This window comes from Schistocerca americana, chromosome 3 (genome assembly GCF_021461395.2).
Source record: "Schistocerca americana isolate TAMUIC-IGC-003095 chromosome 3, iqSchAmer2.1, whole genome shotgun sequence".
NCBI lineage: Eukaryota > Metazoa > Arthropoda > Insecta > Orthoptera > Acrididae > Schistocerca > Schistocerca americana.
Window position 1 is genome coordinate 703526519 of NC_060121.1, and position 27910 is coordinate 703554428.

At 39.2% G+C, this 27910-nt stretch overlaps 1 protein-coding gene across 2 annotated transcripts in view; it reads right to left on the reverse strand.

The window, feature by feature from the left end:
* Positions 1-27910, reverse strand: part of LOC124605306 (allantoinase) — a 235407-nt gene that overhangs the window by 12401 nt on the left and 195096 nt on the right. For both annotated transcript variants that reach the window (XM_047136888.1, XM_047136887.1), the window contains exons 10-11: positions 22159-22331; positions 17797-17829 (exon numbers count right to left, since the gene is read on the reverse strand). In XM_047136888.1, coding sequence (XP_046992844.1) covers positions 17797-17829; positions 22159-22331 — 206 coding nt within the window. The remainder of the gene's footprint in view (positions 1-17796; positions 17830-22158; positions 22332-27910) is intronic.

Genomic DNA, 27910 nt, shown 5'->3' on the forward strand with positions numbered 1-27910 from the left:
AGGCACCACTGTTTGACAGGGCAGGACTTTACCAAGGCCTGTGTGTGCTGGCACTGACCAGCATCACTATGGCTCACAGAGATACCAACTGCCAGAATATAACCTGGAGTGATGTCTTCCCCTGGTAGCTGAGTGGTCAGCACGACAGAACGTCATACCTAACAGCCCGGGTTCGACTCCCGGCTGGGTCGGAGATTTTCTCCTCTCAGGGACTGGGTGTTGTGTTGTCCTTATCATCATCATTTCATCCCCATTGACACGCAAGTTGTCGAAGTGGCATCAACTCGAAAGACTTGCACCAGGCGAATGGTCTACCCAATGGGAGGCCCTAGCCACACAGCATTTCCATTTCCATTTACCTGGAGTGATCATTTGTGTCATTCTCTCATTTGCACTGTTTATGACCATTACTAGCACTCAGCTCTCATGAACTGAACTTTGCTACAATCTTAGACTGTTTTTTAATGTGTTCTTTGTACTTGTATTTGTAATGACTGTCATGTACCATGAAGTTTGTGTTGTTATTAAGCTGTCTAACTGTTGTGCATACTTTTCACATGTTCTTAGTTACTACACAAATGGTGATGAGGACATTTTGAACTTAAATGTGTGTCTGTGTCAAGTGCTACAATGGAAATGAATACTTCAGTGGAAATTGTACTCCAAAACCTACTACAACAGCAAGTGGAGGACCAACAACACTGGGGAAGACAGCAGCAAGGAAACATGACCGTGTTGGAAGAGGCTAATGGGACTTCTTGCCAAATAGCAACAATAGTCAGCCCTTCTGCTGCTTTTTCCAGCATGTGATGAGTAGGCCAAGGATTGGGAGGCATACGAAAACGGTTATGGTGACATTTTGCTGCATTCAAGGTAATGAGTGATGACATCATTATAGCTCATTTTTTGTTGCAAATTGAGCCCCACACATGTTGCTTATTGTGTAGGTTGGCTCCCCTCACGGAACAGACATTGCTGTCATTCAAGGAAATATGTCATTTACTAACGGCATATCATCACCGCCATTTCCATATGATAACTTCTAGGGTTGAGTTTTATCAATGCAAGAAGCAATCTAACCAGATGTACCTTGGTTAGCCAGTAGAGTTGTAGGACCTCAATAGGAAGTGCAGATTTGTTACTTCAAAGTATAAAGAGTCATTTGCAGATACCATGATCAGTGATACAATAATGCATTTGACACTAGATAAAGAGACCTCCCAACAGCCATTACAATTTGATAACCCCACTTTCAAAGAAGTTCTAACACTTGCCCAATCATTTGAAATTTCATGAGTGGCTGGGCAACATTTAGAGTCACCGAGTGAGGTGTCGCAGTGGTTATCACCCTGGACTTGCATTTGGGAGAACAAGGGTTCAAACATGCATCTGGCCATCCAGATTTAGGTTTTCCACAATTTGCCTGAATTGATACAGGCAAATTCCAGGATGGTTCCACTGAAAAGGCAAGGCTAGTTTCCTTCTCCATCCTTAACACCATCTGAACTTGTGTTCCATCTCTAATGATCTCTATGTCAATGGGACGTTAAACCCAATGTTCCTTCCTCCCCATTTAGAATTATGGGCAGATGCAGCTGCAGTAACCAGTGACTATGGCAAGTGCTCAGACTATATCACATCCAGTAAGGCAGAAACAGCACCAGTGCAGCATACCCATAAACATGCCTTGGCTTAACCATGTCACCAGCGGCCTCAAGTGAAATGTACCGCTCACTATCCACTTCCATCTTGTCCTGCCTGTTTCATCAAACATGACTGTATTGACTGTCTGAATCATTGATCTCACTGCAATAAATGTAAAAAGTAGGGGCACATTGTGACAGTGTATAATTCAATGTCAGTTCATGCCACAATGCAATGTGGGTAACCAGTGGACTTAAATATTATGCCTGGTGTGCAGAACCCAAGAAACAGTGTCAAATAAATTGTTTATAGCTGTGAGCATTAACAGCAAGCCCATGCAAATGTAAGTAAATATTGGCACAGCAGCATCTCTCATTAACACCTATATGTATCTGCACCTCGGTGTCCCAACTTTGATAACCAGTACACACAGGCTTATTAGCTACAACAAGCAACAGGTCCCCACAAAAGAACTATTTACAGTGGACACTGCTTACAAAAGTGTGATGCATCAATTAACATGTCTTAGTGGTTAACAGTATGTCAGCTGAGGTTTATTCGGGTTAGGTGTATTCACAGCTTTCAGATTTACAGTTTCATACTCAACAAATATGATTTCAGTACAACTGCCATTCCAGGCACTAGAAGATTGCAAAGGCTTTTCCAACATTTTTCAGCAGGGCTATGCGAAACTAGAGATGTCAATGTTCATTTCACTCCGAAACCATGAGCACAACCACATTTCTTTTGGGCACAACTTGTGCCGTTGGCACTACACAAACAACTCAGGCAGCAACAGGACATGTTAATAGGGATGAGAGCAATAGAACCAATTAACTCTAGTCAATGCATGATGCCACTAGTGATGATTAAAAAATCTTTCAGCAAACTCTGCCTCTGCTGCACTTTTATAGAGAAAGTGAATGGTCAAGCCATGACGGACTCATACCATTATCCTATTTCTCATCCACAAGAACTAGTAACAAAACTGACAGGGGTCAGTATTTTTCTAAAGCAGACCTTTCTGATGCATATTTGCAGTTTCAACTTGATGTAGCATCTCAATAGCTTCTGTGGTCAACAGCTGCTATGGGATATACAAATAAAAATGATTAGTTTTCAGCATGGACAGTGCCTCCACACTTTACCAGCATTTTCTAGAGAATTCAGGCAACAATTTACATGTTGTATCAACAATCTGGACAATATTGTGGTCATGGTATCAAGTACAGAACAACACCCCTGCAACATCAGACATCTATTCTAGACCCTACAAGATGCCGGTGTAATGTGGAACTTAGAAAAATCAATTTTTTTAGCCCTCAGTTGAGTATCTTAGGCACATTATTTCACAGTGAGGAATTCAGCCAGTCGATAGCCACATTACAGCTATTGATGCTCTACCACGATCCACAAACTTCAAAGAAATCCAGTCTTTTATGGGCAAAATTACATACTATAGTAAATTCATTGCACAGGTAGCTAAAACTGCATATCCCTTACATCAATTACATAAAACAGGCGTGATATTTGTCTGGATGGCTTAGTCTGAATGCTCGTTCCAAACATTGAACCACTGTCTCTGTTCAGCTGCAAGCCTGGTCACCATATAGTCATGAAAACAGCTGTTAGTAGCTACTAGCTACTCATGAGTCACAGTTTGGGCTCAGGTAGTTCTCACCCATCAAAATTCAGATGGTTGCAAGCAAACAATAGCATTAACCTCTAAAATGCTGCATGCAGCATATAAACACTATTTGAAAATAAAGAAGAGTCCCTAGCCATAATACAGGTGATCAAAAATTTCATGGTTTTTCATGTGGCTTGAAATGTCACCACATGATGTAGCAAAGGCCACTGATCCCATTATTTAGCCAATATGAATGGGTTGCTGGATAAAACAGCCCACAGTTTACAATGTTGGGCCCCATTCCTGAGGCACTACAATTACAAAATTCACTTTCATCCAATAGAACAGCACATCAACGCTGACACCCTATTCCATCTTCCAATGGGTCCAGATCCAAGCTTCGACCAAGAAGAACTCCGTTTTTAAGTCAATGACTAGGCTCAACAGACAGCAGATTCCTTCGCAGTTACTGGTTCGCGCATTGCTGATGCCATCAGCATGGACCCTGTGGGGTGGGGGTGGGGGTGGGGGGAAACCGAGGGAGGGGGTCCAAATGAGCACCAAGATGGAAGTGAGATACCATATTTCACTACTTTATGCTGCAACATAGATTAATTCTGGTGGATGGAGTGGTGTTATTAACCACTTCCAGCTGAGTGGTAATCCCACAAATCTTCGCAATAACATCCTCCAGTCACTGCATCACGGACACCAGGGAATATCAAATGCTTGCCCATCATTACAGTTACTGGCTGGACATACACTGGAAAATCAAGCAACCGACAACAAACCACCCCGTTGCAATGTTTTTCATAATGGCCTGTTGTAGTGCTTCGAGAATTTCTGCATAAATTCTAGAACCACTTGGCCTTCCTCCATCTTGAGCCCACAATATTTTAAATGGAAGTGTGAGAGAGATGAATCTGACCTACTGCACATTGCATGTTTGTGTGTGCACGTCTAAAAACAGTCACGAGCAAAATGTGGACACGGCGACGAAAGGCAGCTGACAAACACCTCCTGTATGATCCATAGAGTTTCAGTGTATGTGTAGAGAAGAGCCTGTGCTATTCTTTGCTGGTTTAGTGACTGTGATGATTGTTAAGGACAAATGAGATTAGACTTTTAAGTAATTTGTGTGTTGGACTTACTAGAAGCAAGACATGTTCCTATTTTCTGGTGGTTATTAAACCAACCCTGTTGTAAATGTATCTTATTAGAGTCTAATGTTTGACAACTTGGTTGACTTGCACGAGTTCGAATATTTATATGAGGAATGGTGAATTTGTTTTTTGTGGAAGTTGAAATATACCATGACTGAACTAAAAGTATTCTTTGAGTACCAGATTATTTCAAGAGTAGAGAGAGAGTCTGATAAATTCCCTTAACCAGCATTATTCTTTGGAGAAGAAGTTTTTGGAGATCGACGTGGCTGGCTATCCAGAGAAGAAGATCAGCTGTGTATACCAAGTAAGTCAACGTATGAGAGAGAGGTGGGAAGTTTGCAAATAAGCTCCACATCACTTCTTGTTGTTTAAAGCATTAGAACTTGGCGACCGGTGAAAAAGGGCCAAGAAAAATGGGAATTAGAGACAAAAATGAGAAAAGTGGATGTTGCAGGTTGCCACAGCAACTGAGTATAACCAGACGAGAAAACCGTACAAAAAATTTGTGAATGCAACAAAGGGAAAGATGTAAGTAAGTAATAACATTAAAAGAACAGAAAGAAGACCTCAATGTATTAGACTAAGAAGAGATACGATGAGAATAATTCAACTAAGAAGATCCAGTGTGGGGAGTATACAGCTTTCACACACATCGCGCCGATGCCAATGCAGAAACCAGCAACCAACAACACCGGCACCAGATGCTGTTCACCGGTGCTGATTCCACACCTGCTCACTGACGCAGCCTAAAACTCTACACTGGGTGAGTGTAAAACAATAATTGTTTGAGTATAAAGTTGAAGAAACTGTTCAGTAGACTGTATCTGTGTATTTATTATACTTAGAATTATTTTTTTAAATGCTTACTAGATCTAAAATTGGTAAAACCATGGAAAACATACAGTTAGTTGGAGAAACTTCAGAACCACCCATGGCAATGAAAGTGAGTAAGGAGGTGCCAGACCGGTCGGAATTAGTGAATTTGATCAAAACTTTAAATGGTAAAATAGATGACCAGAGGACAGATTCAACTGCTCAAAATGCTTCTTTAAGAAAGGAACTAAATTCAACTTTAAATGCTCAATGTCTTAAATTAGATTCAGTGAATACCCAATTAAATAATAAATTGGATGTTCAGAATGAAACTTTAGGATTGTTAAGTGCCAAAGTAGATGAACAGAGTAAGGAATTTAGCCATTTACATGAAGGCATGTGAAATTTGAAAACTGAATTTGATACTTTAGCTAATAAAGTAGATAATTTTAAAATAGATTTGAAAGGTGAACTAACTAGTTCTTTAAGCAGTCATGTAAATCACCTGTTCACTCACTTTAACCAGAGACAGAATGAGCAATTTCGGGATTTGACAAAGAAGTTAGAATTTGATATTGCAGATAAATGTAATAAAGCAGAATCTGAACTTAGTGAGAAGTTAGGATCATTTCAAAACGTTTGTAATGTTACATTTGATGCTGTAAAGCAAAGATTGCACAATTTGAGAGAGAGTGTTGAATAACAGGATAAGTTAATACCAATAGTCCAAACAAAAATTGCAGGCATTAACACTCTAGTAGATAATGTGGAAATAAACTTTAAAGAGAAATCAGCAAACTCAGACTTAATAAATATAAGTAGTCTGGAGGAACAGGTAGAGGAAATAATTGACAGAAAAGTTGCTGCAAGAGTAATCTCTGAGAACGTATCTCCTGTCTTATCTTATGAACTCAATGATACCAAGAAAGGTATGGATGAATTATGGAATGAATTCAAACTTATTCAGGACTAGGTAGATAAAAGGATGACTTCTCCTAACTTGTTATTTACTCGTGAGGTAATGACGGATTTACAATAGTGCACAGAAAAACAAATATCAGATTTGTGGGATCTGAAGTATTACAATAATATGTGGGGAACAATGAGAAAGTATTCTGACTGGCATTTAACGTGGGTGAAGTACTTGGACAAGCCAATGGAAGAAGAGGGGTTAGTTCGAATTTTAAACACACGCTTACCTATGTATGCAAGAAAAGACATCTTATGTAGCAGCTGGAAAACAGTAGAAGAATTGTCCTTTGTGGACACACTTGATGCCTTAAGTAAGGACCACATTGAGAGCATACACCAAAGTGAAAATCAGAATTACAAAAGGAATAGTAATAATTATTAAAAAAAAAAAAAAAAAAACCATGAGGCCAACTTAGCTAGAGTACACCAGTGCAACAGAAATAATGGCAATGATAATTATCAGAAGAAGCATCTAACTTCGAATTTAGGTCCAGTAACTTCATAGGAAATTGTGCCAAGAAATAATAGAGCACAAAGTAATAACGTAGTACACCGATTTGGTAACCAACCAGTGATTACTAATAATGAGGAAAACACAATGCGATCTGGATCCGGGGCCAGGGCCCAGGTCGTAGAGATACACTAGAAGGCCTGGTTCATAATAAGTATGTTAATTTCACGCACAAAATACCTACAAAAGAATGGTTGTTACTGGAAGAACCAAGCTTGACTACCAGCAATTCACAACCAATAATAGCAGGAACTATGGAGACTTCTGAAGTTAACATATCTATAGACTTAGGGAGTGAGGTGTCACTCATTTCTAGCATGTTCTTTAACACGTTACAGAGTATAAACATTACTTACTTCTGTTACCAGTAACTGGAGTTTACATAGTTGGCATAATCGGAATGAAAGGTAAGGTTGTGAAACATGAAACCCAAGTGACCTGCCACATCAGAAATATTAGATTTCATCAAACACTTTTAATAGTAGAAAATATTAATAGGGATGTTTTATTTGGCCCAGATTGGTTATTAGAATTTAACATCATTTTGAATTTTGAGGAAAATCTTCTTTGCTTTGGTAAAGATGACAGTAAATATTGGATACCATTTGTAACTGATAATTACATTGCAAGACAAACAACTGAATTTCAGTGTTTACAAATAACTGCTGCAGCACGATTGTCACCAGAGATCTATAATGCAAATCACGTATCACATCAAGTTAACATACAAAACAAAGTAAATGAATCTCTAATACTAACCAGTGAACAAAAACTAGATTTATATAAAATTCTAATGGAATATGAAGTAGTATTTTCCGATCATCCCAGTAATATCAGAGATTACATATGTAAGTTTAAAATCAAAGATGACACTCCATTTTTTGTAAGCCGTATCCAACACCAAGAATTTTGAAAGAAGCAGTTAAGGAGGAAATTGACAAAATGATTGACAACAATATAATAGAATGTAGTTCTAGCATCATGAATAACACTTTAGTAGTGGTAAAAAAGGTTACAGAAAGTGTGCAATTAGTGCTAGACATGCATACATTGAATAAACATATAGAGACAGAATGGGACAGATCAATTAACATCAATGAATTGTTATCCAAATTTGAAAAAGCAAGGTTTTTTAGCACGATGGACCTGATGGCACGATATTGGCAAATTAGGCTACATCCTGAATTAAAGAAGTATACAGCGTTTCTGTTTGATGGTAAATTGTATCATTTCAGTGTGTTACCGATCGGACTAAATATTTCAGTATCCATATTTATATGTGCTTTGGATGAGGCATTAGGAAGAGATTTATTGAAGGATTTAATAATATATGTAGATGATATCCCCATAATCTCAGCTAACTGGGAAGAACATTGTCTAGCCTTGAGTAAGATCGTGAAAAAATTTAAAGAAAAAGGTATTACAGTGAAAATGTCTAAATCGCACTTTGAGCAACAAGAGCTTAAGTTTCTAGGGCATATTGTAGGGGCGCAGGGGCTTAGGGCATATTGTAGGGGTGCACTAGTTTAGACTGGATTCTGAGTGCATAAAAGATGTTAAAGAATGTCCACCCCCTTGAAATGTAAGACAGTTGAAGGGATTTATAGGAATGACTGGATACTATAGATGGTATATACGAGGTCAAGAACTGAATGAACCAAGAATTTTAATGCTTATTAAGAAAGGGAATACCGTGGGTTTTGGATCAAGAGGCAAATTATGCTTTTGCAAATGTAAAAAGAGCACTGGTAGAATCGCCAATATTACATCATCCGAGTATGGGTGAGCCATTTAAAATTTCAACCGATGCATCTGATTATGGTATCACAGCAGAACTTTCTCAAGGAGAGGGGGTCTAGATAAAGTAAATCATAGATCCATAGATTTTGCTAGCTGTAGTCTTAATAAACATGAATTAAACTACACAGCTAATGAAAAAGAACTATTGGCAATAGTATGGAGTATCCAAAAATTCCAAACACTAGTATGGGGGTCAGAAATCCATGTCTATACAGATCATCAAGCTACATCTTTTTTAATGAGTAGTCGGTTGTTACCATAGTAGATTAATACAATGGATGTTGTTTCTACAGGAATATGACATTAGGATACAGTATGTAAAAGGTTATGTGAATATTGTACCAGATGCTTTGTCTAGGTTACCAGTAGGCAAGGAAGAGTTAAAACATATGGAGGGACCCAGTGTAATTTTTGCAATTAATTTTATGACAGTAGAATATCCACACACCAGGGTACAAGAGATGGCCCAAAGAATAACAGAAAACATCCATCATGATCCCTATTTTATAGAAACATTGTCTATGTGTATCATTAATTCCTTATTTTTTAATCAAACAGGAAAGTGGAAAATTATAGGGCATAATTTGTTTTGGAGAGACAGTATAACATCGCAACATTGGCACATTTGCATTCCAAAGTTAATGGAAGACAAAATTGTGTGGTATATTCATACAGGATATGGACACTTTGGAATAAAAAAGTGTATAGCTCATATGAATAAGTTCTATTATTTTAAGAAGCTATGACATAAAGTAGCATCTTTAATTAGGACCTGGGAAATCTGTCAGAAGGTGAAAGAGAGTAACACTCATATTAAATACAAAATGTATACAGTTATTCCTAAATCATTACAAGATCTTACAGCAGCAGATATTTTTGGACCAGTTCCTAAAGGAAAGGGAGGAGTGGCCTACATTTTGGTCATCATAGAGTGCTGGTCAAAATATGTTAAGTTATATCCTATCAAAACAGCAAATACACAGACAGTTATACACTGTTTGCAACAGTACTTTCTGGGGGTGGGGAAACCAAAACGATTTCTAACAGGTAATGAACCACAATTTGTCAGTAATGAATTTAAAGAATTTATAGCTTGGGAAGATATTCATCAAGTATTAATATCCAACTATAACCCGTCCTTGAATCTGTGTGAAAGAGTTATGAAAGAAATTGGGAAATTATGCGGACCTACTGCCATGAAAAGCATGCTTTATGGGCAACGAAAATTAAAGACTTTGAACTTGTTTTAAATGAATTACCACATTTATCAACTGGATTAACACCTTTGGAAGTAATAGGCAAACCATTTGTAGGAGAACCTCTCATTAAGTGTATTACGTGGCCTGGACAACTTACTGTCAACTACGAACTGAATCAGGAAATAGTTTCTAGAAATTTAGTTGAAAAGGCACAACAAAGAGTGAGTAAGTATAATGAGAAAGCTGTAGAACCACAGTACAAGGTCGATGACCTAGTCCTTGTAAAACAGCATCGTCAGAGCTCTACCTAGAAGAAAGAGACACATAAGTTTTTCCAAAAGTATGAAGGACCATACCAGGTTCAAACGGTAATCCATCCCAAGATATTATTTGTAGTGGGTCCTGCAACTGGGTCAGAAAAAGGAAAGTACAATATAAAGGACATAAAGTTGTATATCTCCCAGGCACATTAACGTTCTGTGTTAATGGATGGAGTGATGACCATTGGATACCAAGTTGTTTTCGGTGTTTCTTCTGTAATAAAATTTTTCTGCACCAAATTCCCCCAACTTCTTACACTATTCTATCATCCCCCACTTAGAGGTTATTGGAGAAACATACTACTATGAAATTGTGATTATGTCACCCGAAATTGCTCCTGGTATGTGACTGCATCGTCCGCGGTTGTTGGTGGGTTGTTCCCACTAGGAATTTTGACTGTGTCATCGTAGGTTGTTAGAGAGTTGTGCCCGCTAGAAATCTAGATTGCATCTTCCTTGGTTATTGCAGGAGGCCCCTACCTGTCTTCATGACTAGTCCTGGCTCGCCCCAACTTATCCTGACTTTACTAGGTGGCGGCATGAGGTGGGAATTGGTATGCGTATTATCCCTGAAATAAGATAGATTAAATCTGCCTAGCCAGCCATTCTCTCCCGCAGTTTTGATTGTAATGTCGACAGCAGCCAACATGGTCTCCATGTATAGTTAGGTTTTATTTTTACCTGAATTAGTCCTTATAAGTAATCTTTTCACCAGTTTTCTGTGCAAATCTGTGTGCAGAAGTCTGGGTGAAATCAACATCATTAAATTTGTATATTCTATTAATAGGAATCATAATTACAATGATTACAAAAATGCTTTTCTTGAAAGCTGCCTGGTAATCCATTTTTCCTCTCATAGTTCGAAGTACACCATTCTCACACTGAATGTAAAATAATGGAAGTAAAGTCATTGAAGCATATTTTTCTTAGTAAACTGAATAGAATGTTATTTTTGTGGAAAATATAATACTGTGTGGCTAATTAAATGACTGTGATAATGGAATCTATAATTTTATACTTGGCACAGAATATTTTATACCTTTTATGAGATGTGATGTAGACGGGAGGGTTTGTATCGATTTTGAAAGGGGGTGGGTAGTGTAGGTAAAAGCATGATTTACACTAACAGATAAATCATGACTGACAGAAAAAACACATCACACCTTTCAAACGACCCACGGAAACAAGTGTGCTTGATTCTTCACCATTTGCCGTTTCCATAGGGTTGCTAAGATCTCTGCCTACGTAGATCAACACCTTCAACCCATTACATGCAGTCTCCCATCCTTCATCAAAGACACCAACCACTTTCTCGAACACCTGGAATCCTTACCCAATCTATTACCCCCGGAAACCATCCTTATAACCATTGATGCCACTTCCTTATACACAAATATTCCGCATGTCCAGGGCCTCGCTGCGATGGAGCACTTCCTTTCACGCCGATCACCTGCCACCCTACCTAAAACCTCTTTCCTCATTACCTTAGCCAGCTTCATCCTGACCCACAACTTCTTCACTTTTGAAGGCCAGACATACCAACAATTAAAGGGAACAGCCATGGGTACCAGGATGGCCCCCTCGTATGCCAACCTATTCATGGGTCGCTTAGAGGAAGCCTTCATGGTTACCCAGGCCTGCCAACCCAAAGTTTGGTACAGATTTATTGATGACATCTTCATGATCTGGACTCACAGTGAAGAAGAACTCCAGAATTTCCTCTCCAACCTCAACTCCTTTGGTTCCATCAGATTCACCTGGTCCTACTCCAAATCCCATGCCACTTTCCTTGACGTTGACCTCCACCTGTCCAATGGCCAGCTTCACATGTCCGTCCACATCAAACCCACCAACAAGCAACAGTACCTCCATTATGACAGCTGCCACCCATTCCACATCAAACAATCCCTTCCCTACAGCCTAGGTCTTCGTGGCAAACGAATCTGCTCCAGTCCGGAATCCCTAAACCATTACACCAACAACCTGAAAACAGCTTTCACATCCCGCAACTACCCTCCCGACCTAGTACAGAAGCAAATAACCAGAGCCACTTCCTCGTCCCCTCAAACCCAGAACCTCCCACAGAAGAACCACAAAAGTGCCCCACTTGTGACAGGATACTTTCCGGGACTGGATCAGACTCTGAATGTGGCTCTCCAGCAGGGATACGACTTCCTCAAATCCTGCCCTGAAATATGATCCATCCTTCATGAAATCCTCCCCACTCCACCAAGAGTGTCTTTCCGCCGTCCACCTAACCTTCGTAACCTCTTAAGTTCATCCCTATGAAATCCCCAAACCACCTTCCTTACCCTCTGGCTCCTACCCTTGTAACCGCCCCCGGTGTAAAACCTGTCCAATGCACCCTCCCACCACCACCTACTCCAGTCCTGTAACCCGGAAGGTGTACACGATCAAAGGCAGAGCCACGTGTGAAAGCACCCACGTAATTTACCAACTGACCTGCCTTAACTGTGAAGCTTCCTATGTGGGAATGACCAGCAACAAACTGTCCATTCACATGAATGGACACAGGCAGACAGTGTTTGTTGGTAATGAGGATCACCCTGTGGCTAAACATGCCTTGGTGCACAGCCAGCACATCTTGGCACAGTGTTACACCGTCCGGGTTATCTGGATACTTCCCACTAACACCAACCTGTCAGAACTCTGGAGATGGGAACTTGCCCTTCAGTATATCCTCTCTTCCCATTACCCACCAGGCCTCAACCTCCGCTAATTTCACGTTGCCGCTGCTCATACCTCACCTGTCATTCAACAACATCTTTGCCTCTGTACTTCCACCTCGACTGACATCTCTGCCCAAACTCTTTGCCTTTACAAATGTCTGCTTGTGTCTGCATATGTGCGGATGGATATGTGTGTGTGTGTGTGTGTGTGTGTGTGTGTGTGTGTGTGTGTATACCTGTCCTTTTTTCCCCCTAAGGTAAGTCTTTCCGCTACCGGAATTGGAATGACTCCTTACCCTCTCCCTTAAAACCCACATCCTTTCGTCTTTCCCTCTCCTTCCCTCTTTCCTGATATATATATATATATATATATATATATATATATATATATATATATATATATATATATATATAAAAACAAAGATGCTGTAACTTACCAAACGAAAGCATTGGTATGTTGATAGGAGACAATAAAAAACACACAAACGCACACACAAACTTCAAGCTTTTGCAACCCAAGGTTGCTTCATCAGGAAAGAGGGAAGGAGAGGGAAAGACAAAAGGATGTGGGTTTTAAGGGAGAGGGTAAGGAGTCATTCCAATCCCAGGAGTGCCTGTGTCTGTATATGTGCAGCAAACACTCTGATGAAGTGATGAGTTATAGAGTAGTGGGACTTGATCATTATGTGTAGACATAGTATCTACTAAGATTATAGAAGTTCAGAAGTGGAAGAGAACTCTAGAGTATTAGAGGAGGCACTAAGAAGTGAGAGTGAAGTGAAAAATAGATTTTATTTTTACCAGGAAATATTTAATTATAGTGTACATAAAGATGTACACTAGGGCAATGAACCATCAGTCCTACTCATAAAGGATAAGGGGGATATACCCTGCATTTGCTAAGGATGTAGTGCAGGCATACCTACATAGAGATAGGACGACTTGTGGCCTGATGAATAGGGATGTTTTATAAAGGGGTGTACTCACCAGAATGTAAGGAAGAAGTGCACACACAGGGTCAACCCACATGTAAGGTATAGGTACTGATCCTAGGGGAAAAGGACAGTACTGCAACTGAAGTCACACATTTAATAGGAATTATTCTGGTAAGTTTGAATTCTATGTACCACTAGCTTTATAATGTTTTATGTGAGTTTACAAGGGTCGAAAAGAACACTTTCATTTGCCCAGAATTCCTCCAGACTACAAACTATTGTAAATAATGATACTAGTACGTAATAAGTAAAAAATAGTACAATGAATAAGAATAAAGAATAAAGTACTCAAGTGTGGTGAGTACCTGGAATTTATAACTGGATAAAGAGCAGAAAAAAGAAAAAAAAATGGTCCTCATGATTTTTAGATATTGAAAGAGCTAACTCCAACAATGATTGAAATATCCACGTTTTATAATTAGAGTAAAATAAAAAAAAAGAAGGAATAGCTAAATAATAAGGAAACGGGTATTCACAGTTATTAAAAGAACAAGGTATACTGTTGAAATATGAGTTGTTATTATATGTGATATAAATGTTCATAATGATGGTATGTAAAATATCCCATGTTCGATCTGAGGGGGGGTGGGGGGTGGGGGGGATTATGTAGTGCTTCGAGAATTATTTCCATGTAAATTCTAGAACTATTTGGCCTTCCTCCATTTCGAACCCACAATATTTCAAGTGGAAGTGTAAGAGAGATGAATGTGACTTACTGCACATTGCATGTTTGTGTGTGCAGGTCTAAAAACAGTCACGAGCAAAATGTGGACGCGGTGGCTGAACGGCGGCCAACAAGTACCTGTGCTGTACAATCCATAGAGTTTCAGTGTATGTGTAGAGAAAAGCCAGTGCTATTCTTTGCTGGTTTAGTGACTGTGATGGTTGTTAAGGACAAATGAAGAAGTGAGATTAGATTTTTAAGTAATTCATGTGTTGGACTTGCTAGAAGCAAGACATGTTCATATTTTCTGGTGGTTATTAAACCAACCCTGTTGTAAGTGTAACTTATTAGAGTCTAATGTTTGATGACTTGGTTGACTTGCGCGAGTTCGAATATTTTTTATGAGAAATGGTAATTTGTTTTTTGTGGAAGTTGAAATATATCATGACTGAACTAAAAGTATTCTTCGAGTACCAGATTATTTCAAGAGTAGAGAGAGAGTGTGATAAATTCCCTTAACCAGCATTATTCTTCGGAGAAGTAGTTTTTGGAGTTCATTGTGGCTGGCTATCCAGAGAAGAAGATTGGCTGTGCATACCAAGTAAGTCAACGGGTATGGGAGAGAGGTGGGAAGTTTGCAAACCAGCTCCACATTGCTTCTTGTCGTCTAAAGCATTAGACTATGCCCATGCAGCCATGGCAATACATACACTTGGATTTTGCATGCCCCTTTCTCAAGGCAAATTTGTTAACTTTTATTGATGCATATTTGCATTATCCATACATCATCTATTGCCATTCTACAACAGCAGAGATCACTGTAAGAGCTCCCATGAAGATCTTTATGATCAGAAGGGACTCCCCCCCCCCCCCCCCCCCCCCCCTTGCACTCTGGTGACAGATATTGTGCAACAGATTGTATCCCAAACATTTAATGATTTTTGTTCTAAGAATGACTTCCACCACAACAAAGCACCACTGTTTCACCCCAATAAAATGGAGCGGCAGAATGTCTCGCTCGAATGTTCAGAACTCAAATGAAGAAATATGTTGGGGATGCCCAAGAGGACAGTACACCAGCACTCATTCTTAGCACTTTCAAGGCCACATCTGTTGCAGAGAAGAGCCCAGCAGATTGATTGCATGGTTGCCAGTCATGTACCCAGGCGCACCTGTTGAAGTCGGTCCCCCCACCAGCTTCAGCACCAGTGTCACTGAGATTCTGACTGTGGACCCCAGTAGGGGCCCACATCTCTGGCCAGCAGGAGCACTGGAGTCCTGCAGTCATCCATAGGCAGCAGAGAGTGTGCAGTAGGCGGCAAGCAGAAGGCCGATGAAAAAAAACCAGCTGCGAATCTGTGTGGAAATCAATGTCTGACACTCTTGTTGCTACTACTTTTTACACCTGCACCACCTCAGAATTTGGATCTAAGCCATCTGACATCTCCAATAATCATCCTGGTCAATGAACCCCATATGATCCTTCGTTCTGCTGTGTGCTCACCCTCCCACACAAGGGCACTCATCAGCTGACTTTTCCAGTACTTCACTGGACCTCCCACAGCCAGAGCTATGGGGGAGTCTATTGTGGGAGGTGCAGCATAAGGATTTGTAGGAGCCACCAAAGCACATTTCCACCTCCACTTTCTGGGAGCTGGATAGCCACATAGCTCCAACCCCAGTGCCAGAGCAACCAGCCACCAGAGAGCCATTACACGTTCAACCACAGTTGAGCTGTTTTTCCAAAGGGCAGTTCCAGCCTTATCTCATGTTTCCACTGGCAGGGACCAGCTCACCACACAGGATTCAGCAGAGCCCAATGACCTGGATGCCATGGATGTCAGCTTCATGGGGTCACCTCAGCAGCACACAGCACAGAGGGGTCTGGTGGCTGATGGCTCATCATCATCTTACCAAAGGAGGAGTAATGTGATAACACATCCATGTTAACACCCTCAACTTGTCAGCACCTTTGTCATCACTAAAACAGCCACAATTTGGCCCACACTAATTGCATTGTCGCCGGCCGCGGTGGTCTAGCGGTTCTAGGCGCGCAGTCCGGAACCGCGCGACTGCTACGGTCGCAGGTTCGAATCCTGCCTCGGGCATGGATGTGTGTGATGTCCTTAGGTTAGTTAGGTTTAAGTAGTTCTAAGTTCTAGGGGACTGATGACCACAGTAGTTAAGTCCCATAGTGCTCAGAGCCATTTTAATTGCATTGTCATTGCTGGTCCAGGAGGCACCAGACCAGCACTGCACACCATCTCCACTTCCACAGTGCACCTATGCAGGCCACCACTCTTGGGTCACCTGCACTGTCACTAGTCTGAGCATGGGGACCAACACCAGACAGCGCCACCACTGACCTCATCTAGGCCTGTGCACACTGACATCAGTCAGCACCACCGCAGCTCATTGAGACACCAAGTATCAGTATATGAGCCAGAGAAGAGACCGCTTCTGTCATTCTCTTATTTGCACTGTTATGACTATTACTAATACTCTGCTCTTGTGAACTAAGCTTTGCTACAGTCTTGGACTCCGTTTTTGGTTGAGGTCTTTGATCTTTTATTTGTAATGCCTGTGGTGTACCATGAAGTTTGTGTTGTTATTAAACTGTCCAACTATTGTACGTACTTTTCCTGTGTGCTTGGTTGCCACAGCTTCCAAGATATCCACTATGTTTTAAAACATGAAATATTCAGTCTCTTATATTATATTGTTTGCATCAAAGATGTATTTTCAATGCATCAACACCATTAGGTCTCCATTTAATTGATACATTAGATAACTTGATACATGCAAATAGGTCATTAGGTGTAGATTTAAAATAAAGAGTATGTGGAAAAATTTCTTAACTCTTTTTATAGACACATTATATCAAAAGAAGATCAAAAGAATTTTCTCACTTACTGATGCATGTAATCAGTTTCCAGTAAAAAAGATCTTCATTCACAGTCACACTGAAGAACAAACTTTGGTGGTAGGGGTTAAGACTACTGGTATGGGAGATTTACTAGAGGATACTTAAAATGGAATTTACTATCTAAATCAATGTTGGCTATGAAAATTCAAGAAATATAAAAATTCATTTCTGCACTGTTACATATTTTCTTTGTGTTCAGTTCAGCTTTTGCAATATCTGTCACTTGTTCCACGATAATACACTCTGTATACTGAAGTCTTACAAAATATTATTTGTTATCACTGAAATAACACCCCCAACGTTTATGTTGCTGTTGTTAAATCTGTATCACAGAAATATCAGTTGCTCAGTGATTTCTCATGTCACAAATACACTTATAATTTTTTGCCTGAAATAATATTATACACAAAAAATAAAAAAATTAATCTCTGTTCTATAATCTAGATGGTATAAGTGAAATATTTACCTTGTTCTTGAATTCAATAATTGACTTTGTTACCTGCAAAAAAAAAAAAAAAAGGTTATTTATAAAATTGGCAAAAAGGTAAAAGAATGCTTTTGATGTCACTCAGTTGACAATAATAGTAATCATCTTCAGGACTTCATTTGCTTGGCAAGATAGAGGAAATTAGAAAAATAAAAAACATTAAAAATTGGTTATGGCTGTTATAGTCTTTAATAACACTGCTGACTGCCTCACAAAAATTATAACCACACACATTAAAAAGTTATGTATCAATAAAGATTCAGTAATTAAATTGTTATAACATTTTAACACTTTTAGAAATGAAAAAAATCTTATCTGCTCAAGTTGTGTAGGGCAGGTTCTTCAATTACAGAACTATAGTTTAGTTATGTAAAATATTGACACTGACCCAGAAGGTGAGTGTGTTAAACTGTACATCTGCTTAAACTGCTTGAATGTCAAATGCTTAATTCATTGTTGAACGTTTTTACAAGCAGTCATTAACATCCAATAAATAATAAATTATTAATAATGAAAGGAACAAAGATAACCACTCACGTGATTGAAAAACTTTGCTGGGCTTTCTGAAAATGTCATTATTCCAAGTAAAATAACAAAACATGCACACACCCACCCACCCACCCACCCACCCACCCACACACACACACACACACACACACACACACACACACACACACACTGCTACTTTCTTTCAGCCAACAACATTGCCTGCTGCTGCAATTTGCAGATGGAGTGGGAATAAGAAGGCAAATAGGGGAAGAGAAGAGACAAGGGAATTCAATAGTAATGTGGCACTGATGAATACGGCCTGACCTATCTGTGGGTTATGGGCTATGCTCATGGCACACAATGAAATAAACACGCAAGTAGTGATATGAGGAGAAGGTAGGAGGTACAGAACAAAGGATTACCCTGGAGAGAAAAGTAGGAATATAGGAATATAGGTTAACTGAGTGAAATGGGAGGTGTGGGAATGGGATTGCTAGGGTCTAGGCCAGGGGAGTTGCAGGGTCAAAGGTTGTGTTCTATGGACTGTTCCCATCTATGTAAACAAAAGAAGCTAATATTAGGAGGGGGCCCAGATAGTATTGTGAAGCAGCCATTGAAGTTGAGCACATTGTGTTCAGCACAAAGTTCTGTGATCAAGTAGTCAACTTAGCTCTTAATCATAATTTTCTGGTAACCATTCATTCAAGGTTACAGCTGATTAGCAATTATGCCACTTAATAGGCTGTGAAGAATTTACAGTAAAGTCGTTATATGGCCTGACTGCTTTTATAGCTGACCCTAACACTGGTAGGTTGTGACAGACCTGTAATAGCACATAATTGTTTGGTGTCTAGGATAGGTCTTGCAAATTGATGGTCTGCAGGAATATGACTAATGTGGCTAGTGGTTGGGAGTGTATGTTATATAAGTATAAGGATGGAGTGGAATATTTTGTAGAGTGGATGGACATGGGATACCACCTTGGGAGAAGAGTGGGAAGGATGTTCCTTGTCTCAAGCTGTGGTGAAAGATAGTTGAAGCCTAGGTGCGTGGTGGTGTTGAATTGCTCCAGTCTGGTGTGATATTGGTTAATGAGAAGTATGCTCCTTTGCAACTGATTTGTAGGGGGAGTAGAATTAAGGGCATATGTGGATATGGCATGGGAAATCTGTGGACTGTATTTGGAAGGTTTTGCCTGTCTTTGAAGCCTTAGTACAACCTTCAGAACACTGGGCAAGGGATTGCTCGTCATGACAGATGTGATGTCCATATGTGGCCAGGCATTATGTTTTGGTATGTAAGGGCTGGTAGCTATTGAAGAGGAACTGTTGTTTATATGTGATGTCACATCAGGTATTAACATTGTTGTCATAGGGTGATGTTCTCTAATCCCGGCTTGTACTTGTATCTTACAGTACTTCTGCTATTTGTGTAGGTGAGCTAATCAATCTTCCTGAATGTACTAACATCTGATTTCTCTGGATCTCATTTCTGAACATATCTAGGTCTTTCTGCAGTATCTCACAATTTAGCAAATTTTAGTTTCTTATACATCATCTACAAACAGTCTTAATTCAGATTTTATCCTGTCCCCAGTATCATTCACATGAAGTGGATACTGCAGTGGCTCTAAATTACTATCTTGTGGTACACCTCTCTCTGTCATTATTGTCTTTGATATGAAGTCTCTCAATATCACCCTGTGCTTTCTGTTGTGTAGATGTACTGTCCCCTACCACACTAATCCTGCATCAGTACCCAGCCCTTGTAATTTTGTTAGCAGTACCATGTAAATAAAGCTAACAAACCTTTTATAGTGATCAGTGGCTATACTGTAAAGTTACCCTCTTCTATCAATTGCTTCTGATACACCTTCAAGTATCTGCCAGTTCAGGTTTTTCTGAACTGTTCTGATGCTCTACCATGAGTCAGTTAATTTGTGTCCATTTATGCTGTTCTTCTTTGTATATGATATATACTTCCCATTACTCCTATCTGGTTCCAAACATTTGAGCAGTATCCTAGAACTAGTCACATGAGTGTATTGTAAGCACTCTCTAGACAGGCTCTATTTTCCAAGTATCCTACCAGTAAAATGAAGTCTGCTATCTGATTTACCTGTGGCTGAGCTTATGTGATTATTCCAAGTTGGTAACAGACAAAACACACTGCCACACAGTTGCCCCATGGCACAGTGGGTATTTATTGTGATTCAGAGGGATTATGTATTGCAGTAGCTATACTTCCCTTATTTTGGTAACATTGCAGCTGCAGCATGAACTTTTGGCTCTACAAATGGTTCATTTACATATGTAACTTCATATATTAGGTTCACATTTCTTTTATAACACAGGCAAAAACATCACCATGATTTATTCTTGTTCTCCATAGCTAGATGCCAGTTCATAATAACACAATAAACATAATTTTAATTCTTTGTGGTTAAGTTATGCCACATTTATGAAAACCATCCTGCAGTTAAAGTTTTCCAGTTAAGTCTGAAGTTCAAATAGGTAGACTATTTTAAAGGCCACACATTAATTTGCAAGATCATTAATGTGTGTGCTTGGGGGTTATCCACTTTGAGTAATTTACTTAGTAAGTAATGTAGTGTGTGATACGGGGAGCAATCACATTCAGAGCAACTTGTTACACTGTTTAGACTGAATTGTTCAAGATATTGCCTGTTATAAGAAAAAATTCATAGATGGAGTATGGGAACAGATTTAACATTACATTATTCATATTCAATACATATTTTCTTACAATTTCTCTGAGTGATCTTAGTGCAGTGAATCACTTTTTATTGCCAGAAAATTTAGTCCTTCTGTCCTGCAAAAAACAGTACTGTTATCCATAATGCTTATGTATTTAAAGTTCCTGTAGTGTTCTTCATTAGCAGCTGTGATCTCATAATAAGGATGTGAACTTGCACTAGAATTCCATAGTCACTGCCAGAAAACATTTGCTACTATTAAAAGCAGCACACAACTTGTATAGTGCCAGAGACTGTAGTCATGTGTATATACGTTGCATTTGCTTGTGTGTGTGTGTGTGTGTGTGTGTGTGTGTGTGTGTGTGTCCGTCTGTCTGTTGTTGTCTATTTTTGACAAAGGCTTTGTTGGATGAAAGCTTATTTTGTGACAGTCCATTTGTTATGCCTACCTGCAACTCAATATTAAAAAATTGCAATATTAAGTCAGCTGTCACTAAACAGCTTGTCCAGGTGATAATCTGTTTTCTGTATTAATGAACTGTGTGTGATGTGGTTGGTGTATTTAATCTGTGTTAAGATCTTTTTTTTCTTTTACTGCATAAATAATAATCTTGAAATTATAATTCTGTTATTGTGTGAGACATTGGTGATGTGTGAGGAGTGGCACAATTATTAACTCTTATAATGTAGTTTTGAGTTAATTATCCAATCAGTTAACAATAGCGCTGTTATAGCAGCTGGGGTGTGCTACATCAGTGAAGTTACACATGCAAAACAATTGGGTAATCCAGAAATTCTATGGCCATGGCTACATTAGTCTATATTTACTCCAGTGGTAGAAGAGTCACAAGGGCTCACTTAGTCAGATCTTTGTACTATTATATGCAAATTTTGAGGACTTGTAGAATTATGTATAGTGCCAAACAAAAGTTACAAATATTTGCTGTTGTCTATAGGCTGCTGGAAGGTATCAGAAAGATGACCAACATTTCTTTAAAATCAAGTATCCAACATGTTTTTCAAGTCTGTACAGTTCCATGCCAAATTCGTCAATATCATTCATGTTTATTTCTTGCATATCAGTAGAACATTCAGAATTATTGGATAAATGACAATATTGTAAAAGCAGTACGTACAGTAAAAGATACATCAGGATCCCAGATGACAAAGTCAGCATCCTTGCCCTCTGCAATGGACCCTTTCCTATTATCTAGATGACACATCTGTGCTGCACCTTTGCAGAGAAATTGTGCCACATCCAGCAAGCAAAATCCTCGTTTACGTGCTTGTGTCCAGAAAAGTGGTAGTCCTGTTGAATTTGGTTGTGGTCAGTAAAGTTTGTGACTATATGACATCCTTATAACTATTGAAGCAAGTAAGAAGCACTTTCTGCTTACTCTGTGAGCAAAAGATACAGGAGCATATGCTGAAGTACTGGATTATCTGAATTCATTGTGAGTTTAAAATTCACCATGCAATTTGATATAGTTTTGTAATTTGTAAGTATTCTCATGATGTAAATAAGATGTTACAGAATATTTGACAGAATAGACAATATGACATCACAAGTGCCTTTCAAGCAGCAAGGAATTTTGTGTCTAGGAATTGCTCTTGATACTTACTGTGCTATACATCTTTGCCTCTTAGCAGTCTCAGCTTGAAGGCTCAGATCTTCATTCAAATTTCTGTAACTTTTACATTTAAGACTTATTGTGACCTAAACTATAGTTATCTTTGCTTACTGTTTTTAATATACTATTGAATGTCTGATATTTATTTATTTTTTATCATATCCATAAACAAAATACATTGTAAGGATCAGGTGAAATAGTATTATCTGTACTGATAAACATACATATAAATTACTAAACTGCTAAACTGGAATGAGGCTGCAATTGCAGTTTGCATATCTAACAGCCTCCAGGACAAAAAAATTTACATTTTCAATTGTTCTCATAATTATTCACTGAATTTAAAATGCCTTTGTAATCTACTCATTAAGAGGTATAATCTTATGTCAGTATGTTAACATAATAAGAAGAACACTACAGTCAGAAATAATGTGTTTGTCTTGAGGCAGTGCAACTGACAGCATCCAAATACCTCGACTATATTCATCACATATTTGAGAATGAGAGCACTGACTCACTTCCAACAAAATTTACACATAATTTCAATCCTTTGGAAAACTCTTTCTCACTGACACCAACACAAAATGATAAAAAGAAAAAAAAGTTTATCGCTTACTACATTTTCACATTTTGTGCAGTCAAACTTCAGCATCAGGCATGACATTTTAATTTATAATTTATTTGCTACCAGTTCTGTTTCCAACACAGTTTGCAGCCAGTGTCCACATATACTGCTGAATATACATGCAAAATTATGTTATTGTGCAACACATAGTTCAGGAGATATGATTTCATGAACATTGAGATGAATGAAAAATTAACTTTTGCTTAAAATGGAGCACAAATTACCCACACTATGTTCATCCAGTGTTTCATAATGAGAGCACTTAGTGACTTTCAACAAACTTTAAGCATAATATCAAAACTATCGTAATACCTTTTCATGCCTACATGTTTAAAGTCAAATATTGAACACATCAACTCATTTGTAGGTAATCAGATGTTTTGAACTCTTTTATACATGGGACTTTGTAGTTGTTTAGTAACTAGGATATTTAGCAAATTATAACTTTGTGCAATGATATGCTAAGCTCGTTTCATCTTAAATGACAATTTTGTTTACATCCTTTATGCCATGTGTACTTCTATATGTAACTTCTATTTCTTCTTGATACAGTAATTGGACTGGAGTAGGTTTTAAACTGTAGTGAACATAAAATCATTTATAGTATAATAACAGTTTTCTATAAAAAAATTGAGATATTTTTCAGAAAATATTTTTATTGTTTTGTGGCAACACGCTACAGTGTGTATGTGCCTGCCACTTGTCTGCTTTGACAGTTGTCAACAGCCGAGGACAAATAGCACAGGGCCAGGTTGGGCCTCAAGCAAATGCGATTCCAAGAGTTGGAGTTTCTGTCTGCCATGCACTTCCATGCTGCAGCTTTGGGTTTTCCCAGAAAGGCACACCACAGAAAGTGCTCCCTCGCCAGCACTTCCAACGCCGATGCCTACCGACTCACATCTTCATTTAAATGGAACAATGCTTTTCTGAGTGTTAAGTCTGGAGTGTTTTATTTTAGAAGAATGAACATTTGACAGCTTGCCATGACAGTCTCCAGATTGGTATAAGTGAAGGAAAGACAACACTGGTGAATCTTTACCACACACTTTGGCCAAACTGTAATTGCTGTTATCTGCAAGCATTATCAAGAGCTAGTGGCAGAGTGCTTCATTTACTCTTAATACAGAGCAAGTTTTGCAGTTGATCCTTATGCATCACCAAGCAACTTCATTTTCACAGCTTACTACTTCCACCTCATGGAATCCCTTGTACTAATGTTTATGGCATTGTGGACCGTATCACTCTTGCCATGCAGATTATCAAAGGAAAGAACATGTGCTCCAGTTTGGGACTTCCCTTCCAGTGATAACTAGTCAATTTCTTCCACACGGTAAAAGATTTAATCATATTGCCTTGCTCACTTTGTAATTATTTGCCTGTTTCTTTTGTGTCTCATGTAGGTTATGGTATTAGTGTGTAAATATATCCTTGCAGATGGCACAACATTTCCCTCACTACTGTAGCAAGAGCATTTAATTGTATTGTTTCTGGCACATATGATTAAGCTTAGAGTAAATTCGTCTGTGGTCACTCTGTCCACCTTCTTTTGTATTATGTGTGTGTGATAGTGTTTTGTGGTCACAATAACACTGTGTGTGCACAGTCTGCATATAACTATGTGCTGACATATTTGTCTAAGTTAAGCAGACCACCATGAGAATGTTCACAAGTTATAGATTGTGTAGTACCTTTTCGATACGGTTGTGTGGGATAAAGGGTGCTCACAGCTCATACTGCAAACACCCAATGTGTGTCACCTACCGCAACTTAGTCATGGTTTGGCATTTGCTCTTTGGTAAGCCAGGTACAGGCACCATCTTGTAATCATGCTTATGCAAAAGGGTTATATTGCATGATAAGGATACCTTCAACCTAATATTTAATTTTGCTTTGGTTTGCACACCAGATGCAGGTGCATGCATATATTAGTGTCCAAGAGGAGAGAAGTAGTGCTTTTTATGGGACAGCTCAAGTTATACGTTATCCTATGCAATCCTACTACATGTTATATGTAGTTGTGCCCAGGTCCAATACAGGAACCATGAAAACATTTCTATGTCCTGTTATTTCATTCTACAGACCCAATCCTTCATGCGCTAGTGCCTGACGTAAGGTGAGCTCATGTGTAGCAAGATAGTGAGGAATGTATTTCTCACAGTTTCTGTCTCTCAGGCTACTATGTTCGAATTCTTTGTAATTTTATAGAAACAGCAATGAACAGCCTCTAGAACCAGATCATTACACAACACACAGTGCTGTATTATTTCAGAATAGCTTTGCATTTCAGGCCCATTTAACTGTCTTTAGCTGCTTCATCACACTTTGATACACAATGAGCAGACAAAGGTATGAATGAATTGTAATGATGAGAATAAGTGATCACAACAGCTAACCTTAACACGCTGCTGTATGTAGATGCTGTTATTCATTGCAATATATACAATAGATACAATTTGGAGAAGATGAACTACCTGTTAGAAACAGAAACATTTTAGCAATGTACCAAGAACTGTGCTAATTAAATATGATGGATATTACAAAATATTACAACAAATTAGGAGATATTTCAGGAAGACATCTCTGAACTACAGCTGAAATGCAATACTGATCTTTTTATTTGATGGCTTGTTTTAATTTTGAAATATAGAGTCACATCTTTGAGCTAATAGCAAAAGGAGAGGATTTTGTGTAGAGCAATTCTCAGTTACTAAGAAGGAAAAACATGGAAGGTTAATCTTCTTAAAATATAATAGTAAGCATATATTTTGGTATGAAATATTCTTTAGGATACCTAGTCCTCAGTAGAACTTACAGACTGCACAAATTGCCTTTGGTAGCTAGAATTTATTGTAAAAATGTCTGATTACCAGCAAATTGCTTTGGGGATTCCAGTTTTTTTCTCTCTCATAATTTTTTTCATCTTCAACTCATTTTAAAAGGCAACATATCTCTTTTAACTCTTCAATCATCAGTATGTTATTAGTGGACTTCAAAGATAATGCTGGTGTTTGATGCTTTGAAATTGTTGGTAGGGGATTAACTATTAATTCTGAAAGAGCAGATTTCACTGTAGAAAAAAATGGTCTTTATTTACTGTAATGAGCTGTTGCACATAATTGCTTGTAGCTCCATAAGGAAATCAGAGAAAACCTAATTCACAGTTACTAGTGTTAACAATGATTTTATCTATTCACTCACTACATCAATTGACCCTGATTTTACTGTGCAAATGCTGGCCTCTTAACAGTTGAAAGTGTAGTAACCAAGTAATACTTTAAACCTATCCAAGTAACACAAATATGGCTTTATTCATAAACCTCTGAACAATGATGGAAATAATCCTCTCATGACTCCGCATGTAACAAGACGAAAGAGTCATACAGATGGTGCAACATTAAGTGATATACAGAACAACTGATGTGAGCAGTACAATCTAAAAAAAATGTAGTGAGAGTGAGTCAGCACTGTTCCATGCATATATAGACACGAGTCACCGGTAGATGGCGTGGTGAAGATCATGCTGTTTACACACTTCCTACTGGTGGCCCCTAGTGGCCACCCCATGCTGATACAAATGGCAGTTGATTTAAGTACACCTGTGCAGTGACACTACAATTTGTGCACATGCAGTAGTAGCAGGATACAGCACACTTCTCTATTGTGTGAAGAGGGCGTTCAAGAGGTGGAGGAGACCCTGGCAGCCCAATGAAAGACATAACCATTAGATCTGTAACAGCAGCAGCTGGCGCCAACAGTGAAGGTGAGACAAAGTGTCAGGCAGGCACCGGAACATTGGGCTGGAACGTGTGGAAGCACAGGCATGCCCGAGGATGATGGCCCATGTGGGAACCAGTGACAGAACCTGAGAGGAGGGTCGCCATCTTTGCATTGTCATCAGCATGCAGGTCCCAGTGCTGAGGAGGTGGGGCTGGAACCACTGATGACAATTACTGAGGTGACGAAGGCGAGGGTGCCAGAGGAGGCAGCCCGACCAGAACAGCAGGCTGTGGCAATGGACCCAAGGCCAGAGACAAGCTGGTGCCAGCACCAGGAAGCTGAAACCCCAGGCTGCCGCACATGGAGGAGGCAGCCAATGGGACAGGGGAACTTTCACAATAGGAAATGACAGGCTTGAGGTGTAGGGAGGCAGGACAGTCTGCGGTGATGGGGGCTGCACTCGTGAACCAGTAGCTTCCAGCAGCAAGCAGGGGTGCAACTGATCAAAGTGGTGTGCCACCAGCCTATCAGCTGGGGTGGACATCACAATGACAGTGTCCCAGGTATTAGACAACAGTGACTGGAATCCCCTTGGTGACTAAAACTTCACACCGACACCAGCGATCCTGCTGCAAAGTGGGCAGGTGAACCTGATTGCAGCAAGTGCAGTGCAGGCTACAGAATATTGAGGAACATGCATTGCTGCTGTCTGAGAAGCAACTCAGCCGGGATTTACTTCCCCATAAGTGTGAAGCAGGATATAAAATTTAGACTGGCAGTGGCAAGGAAAGCATTTCTGAAGAAGAGAAATTTGTTAACATTGAGTATAGATTTAAGTGTCAGGAAGTCATTTCTGAAAGTATTTGTATGGAGTGTAGCCATGTATGGAAGTGAAACATAGATGATAAATAGTTT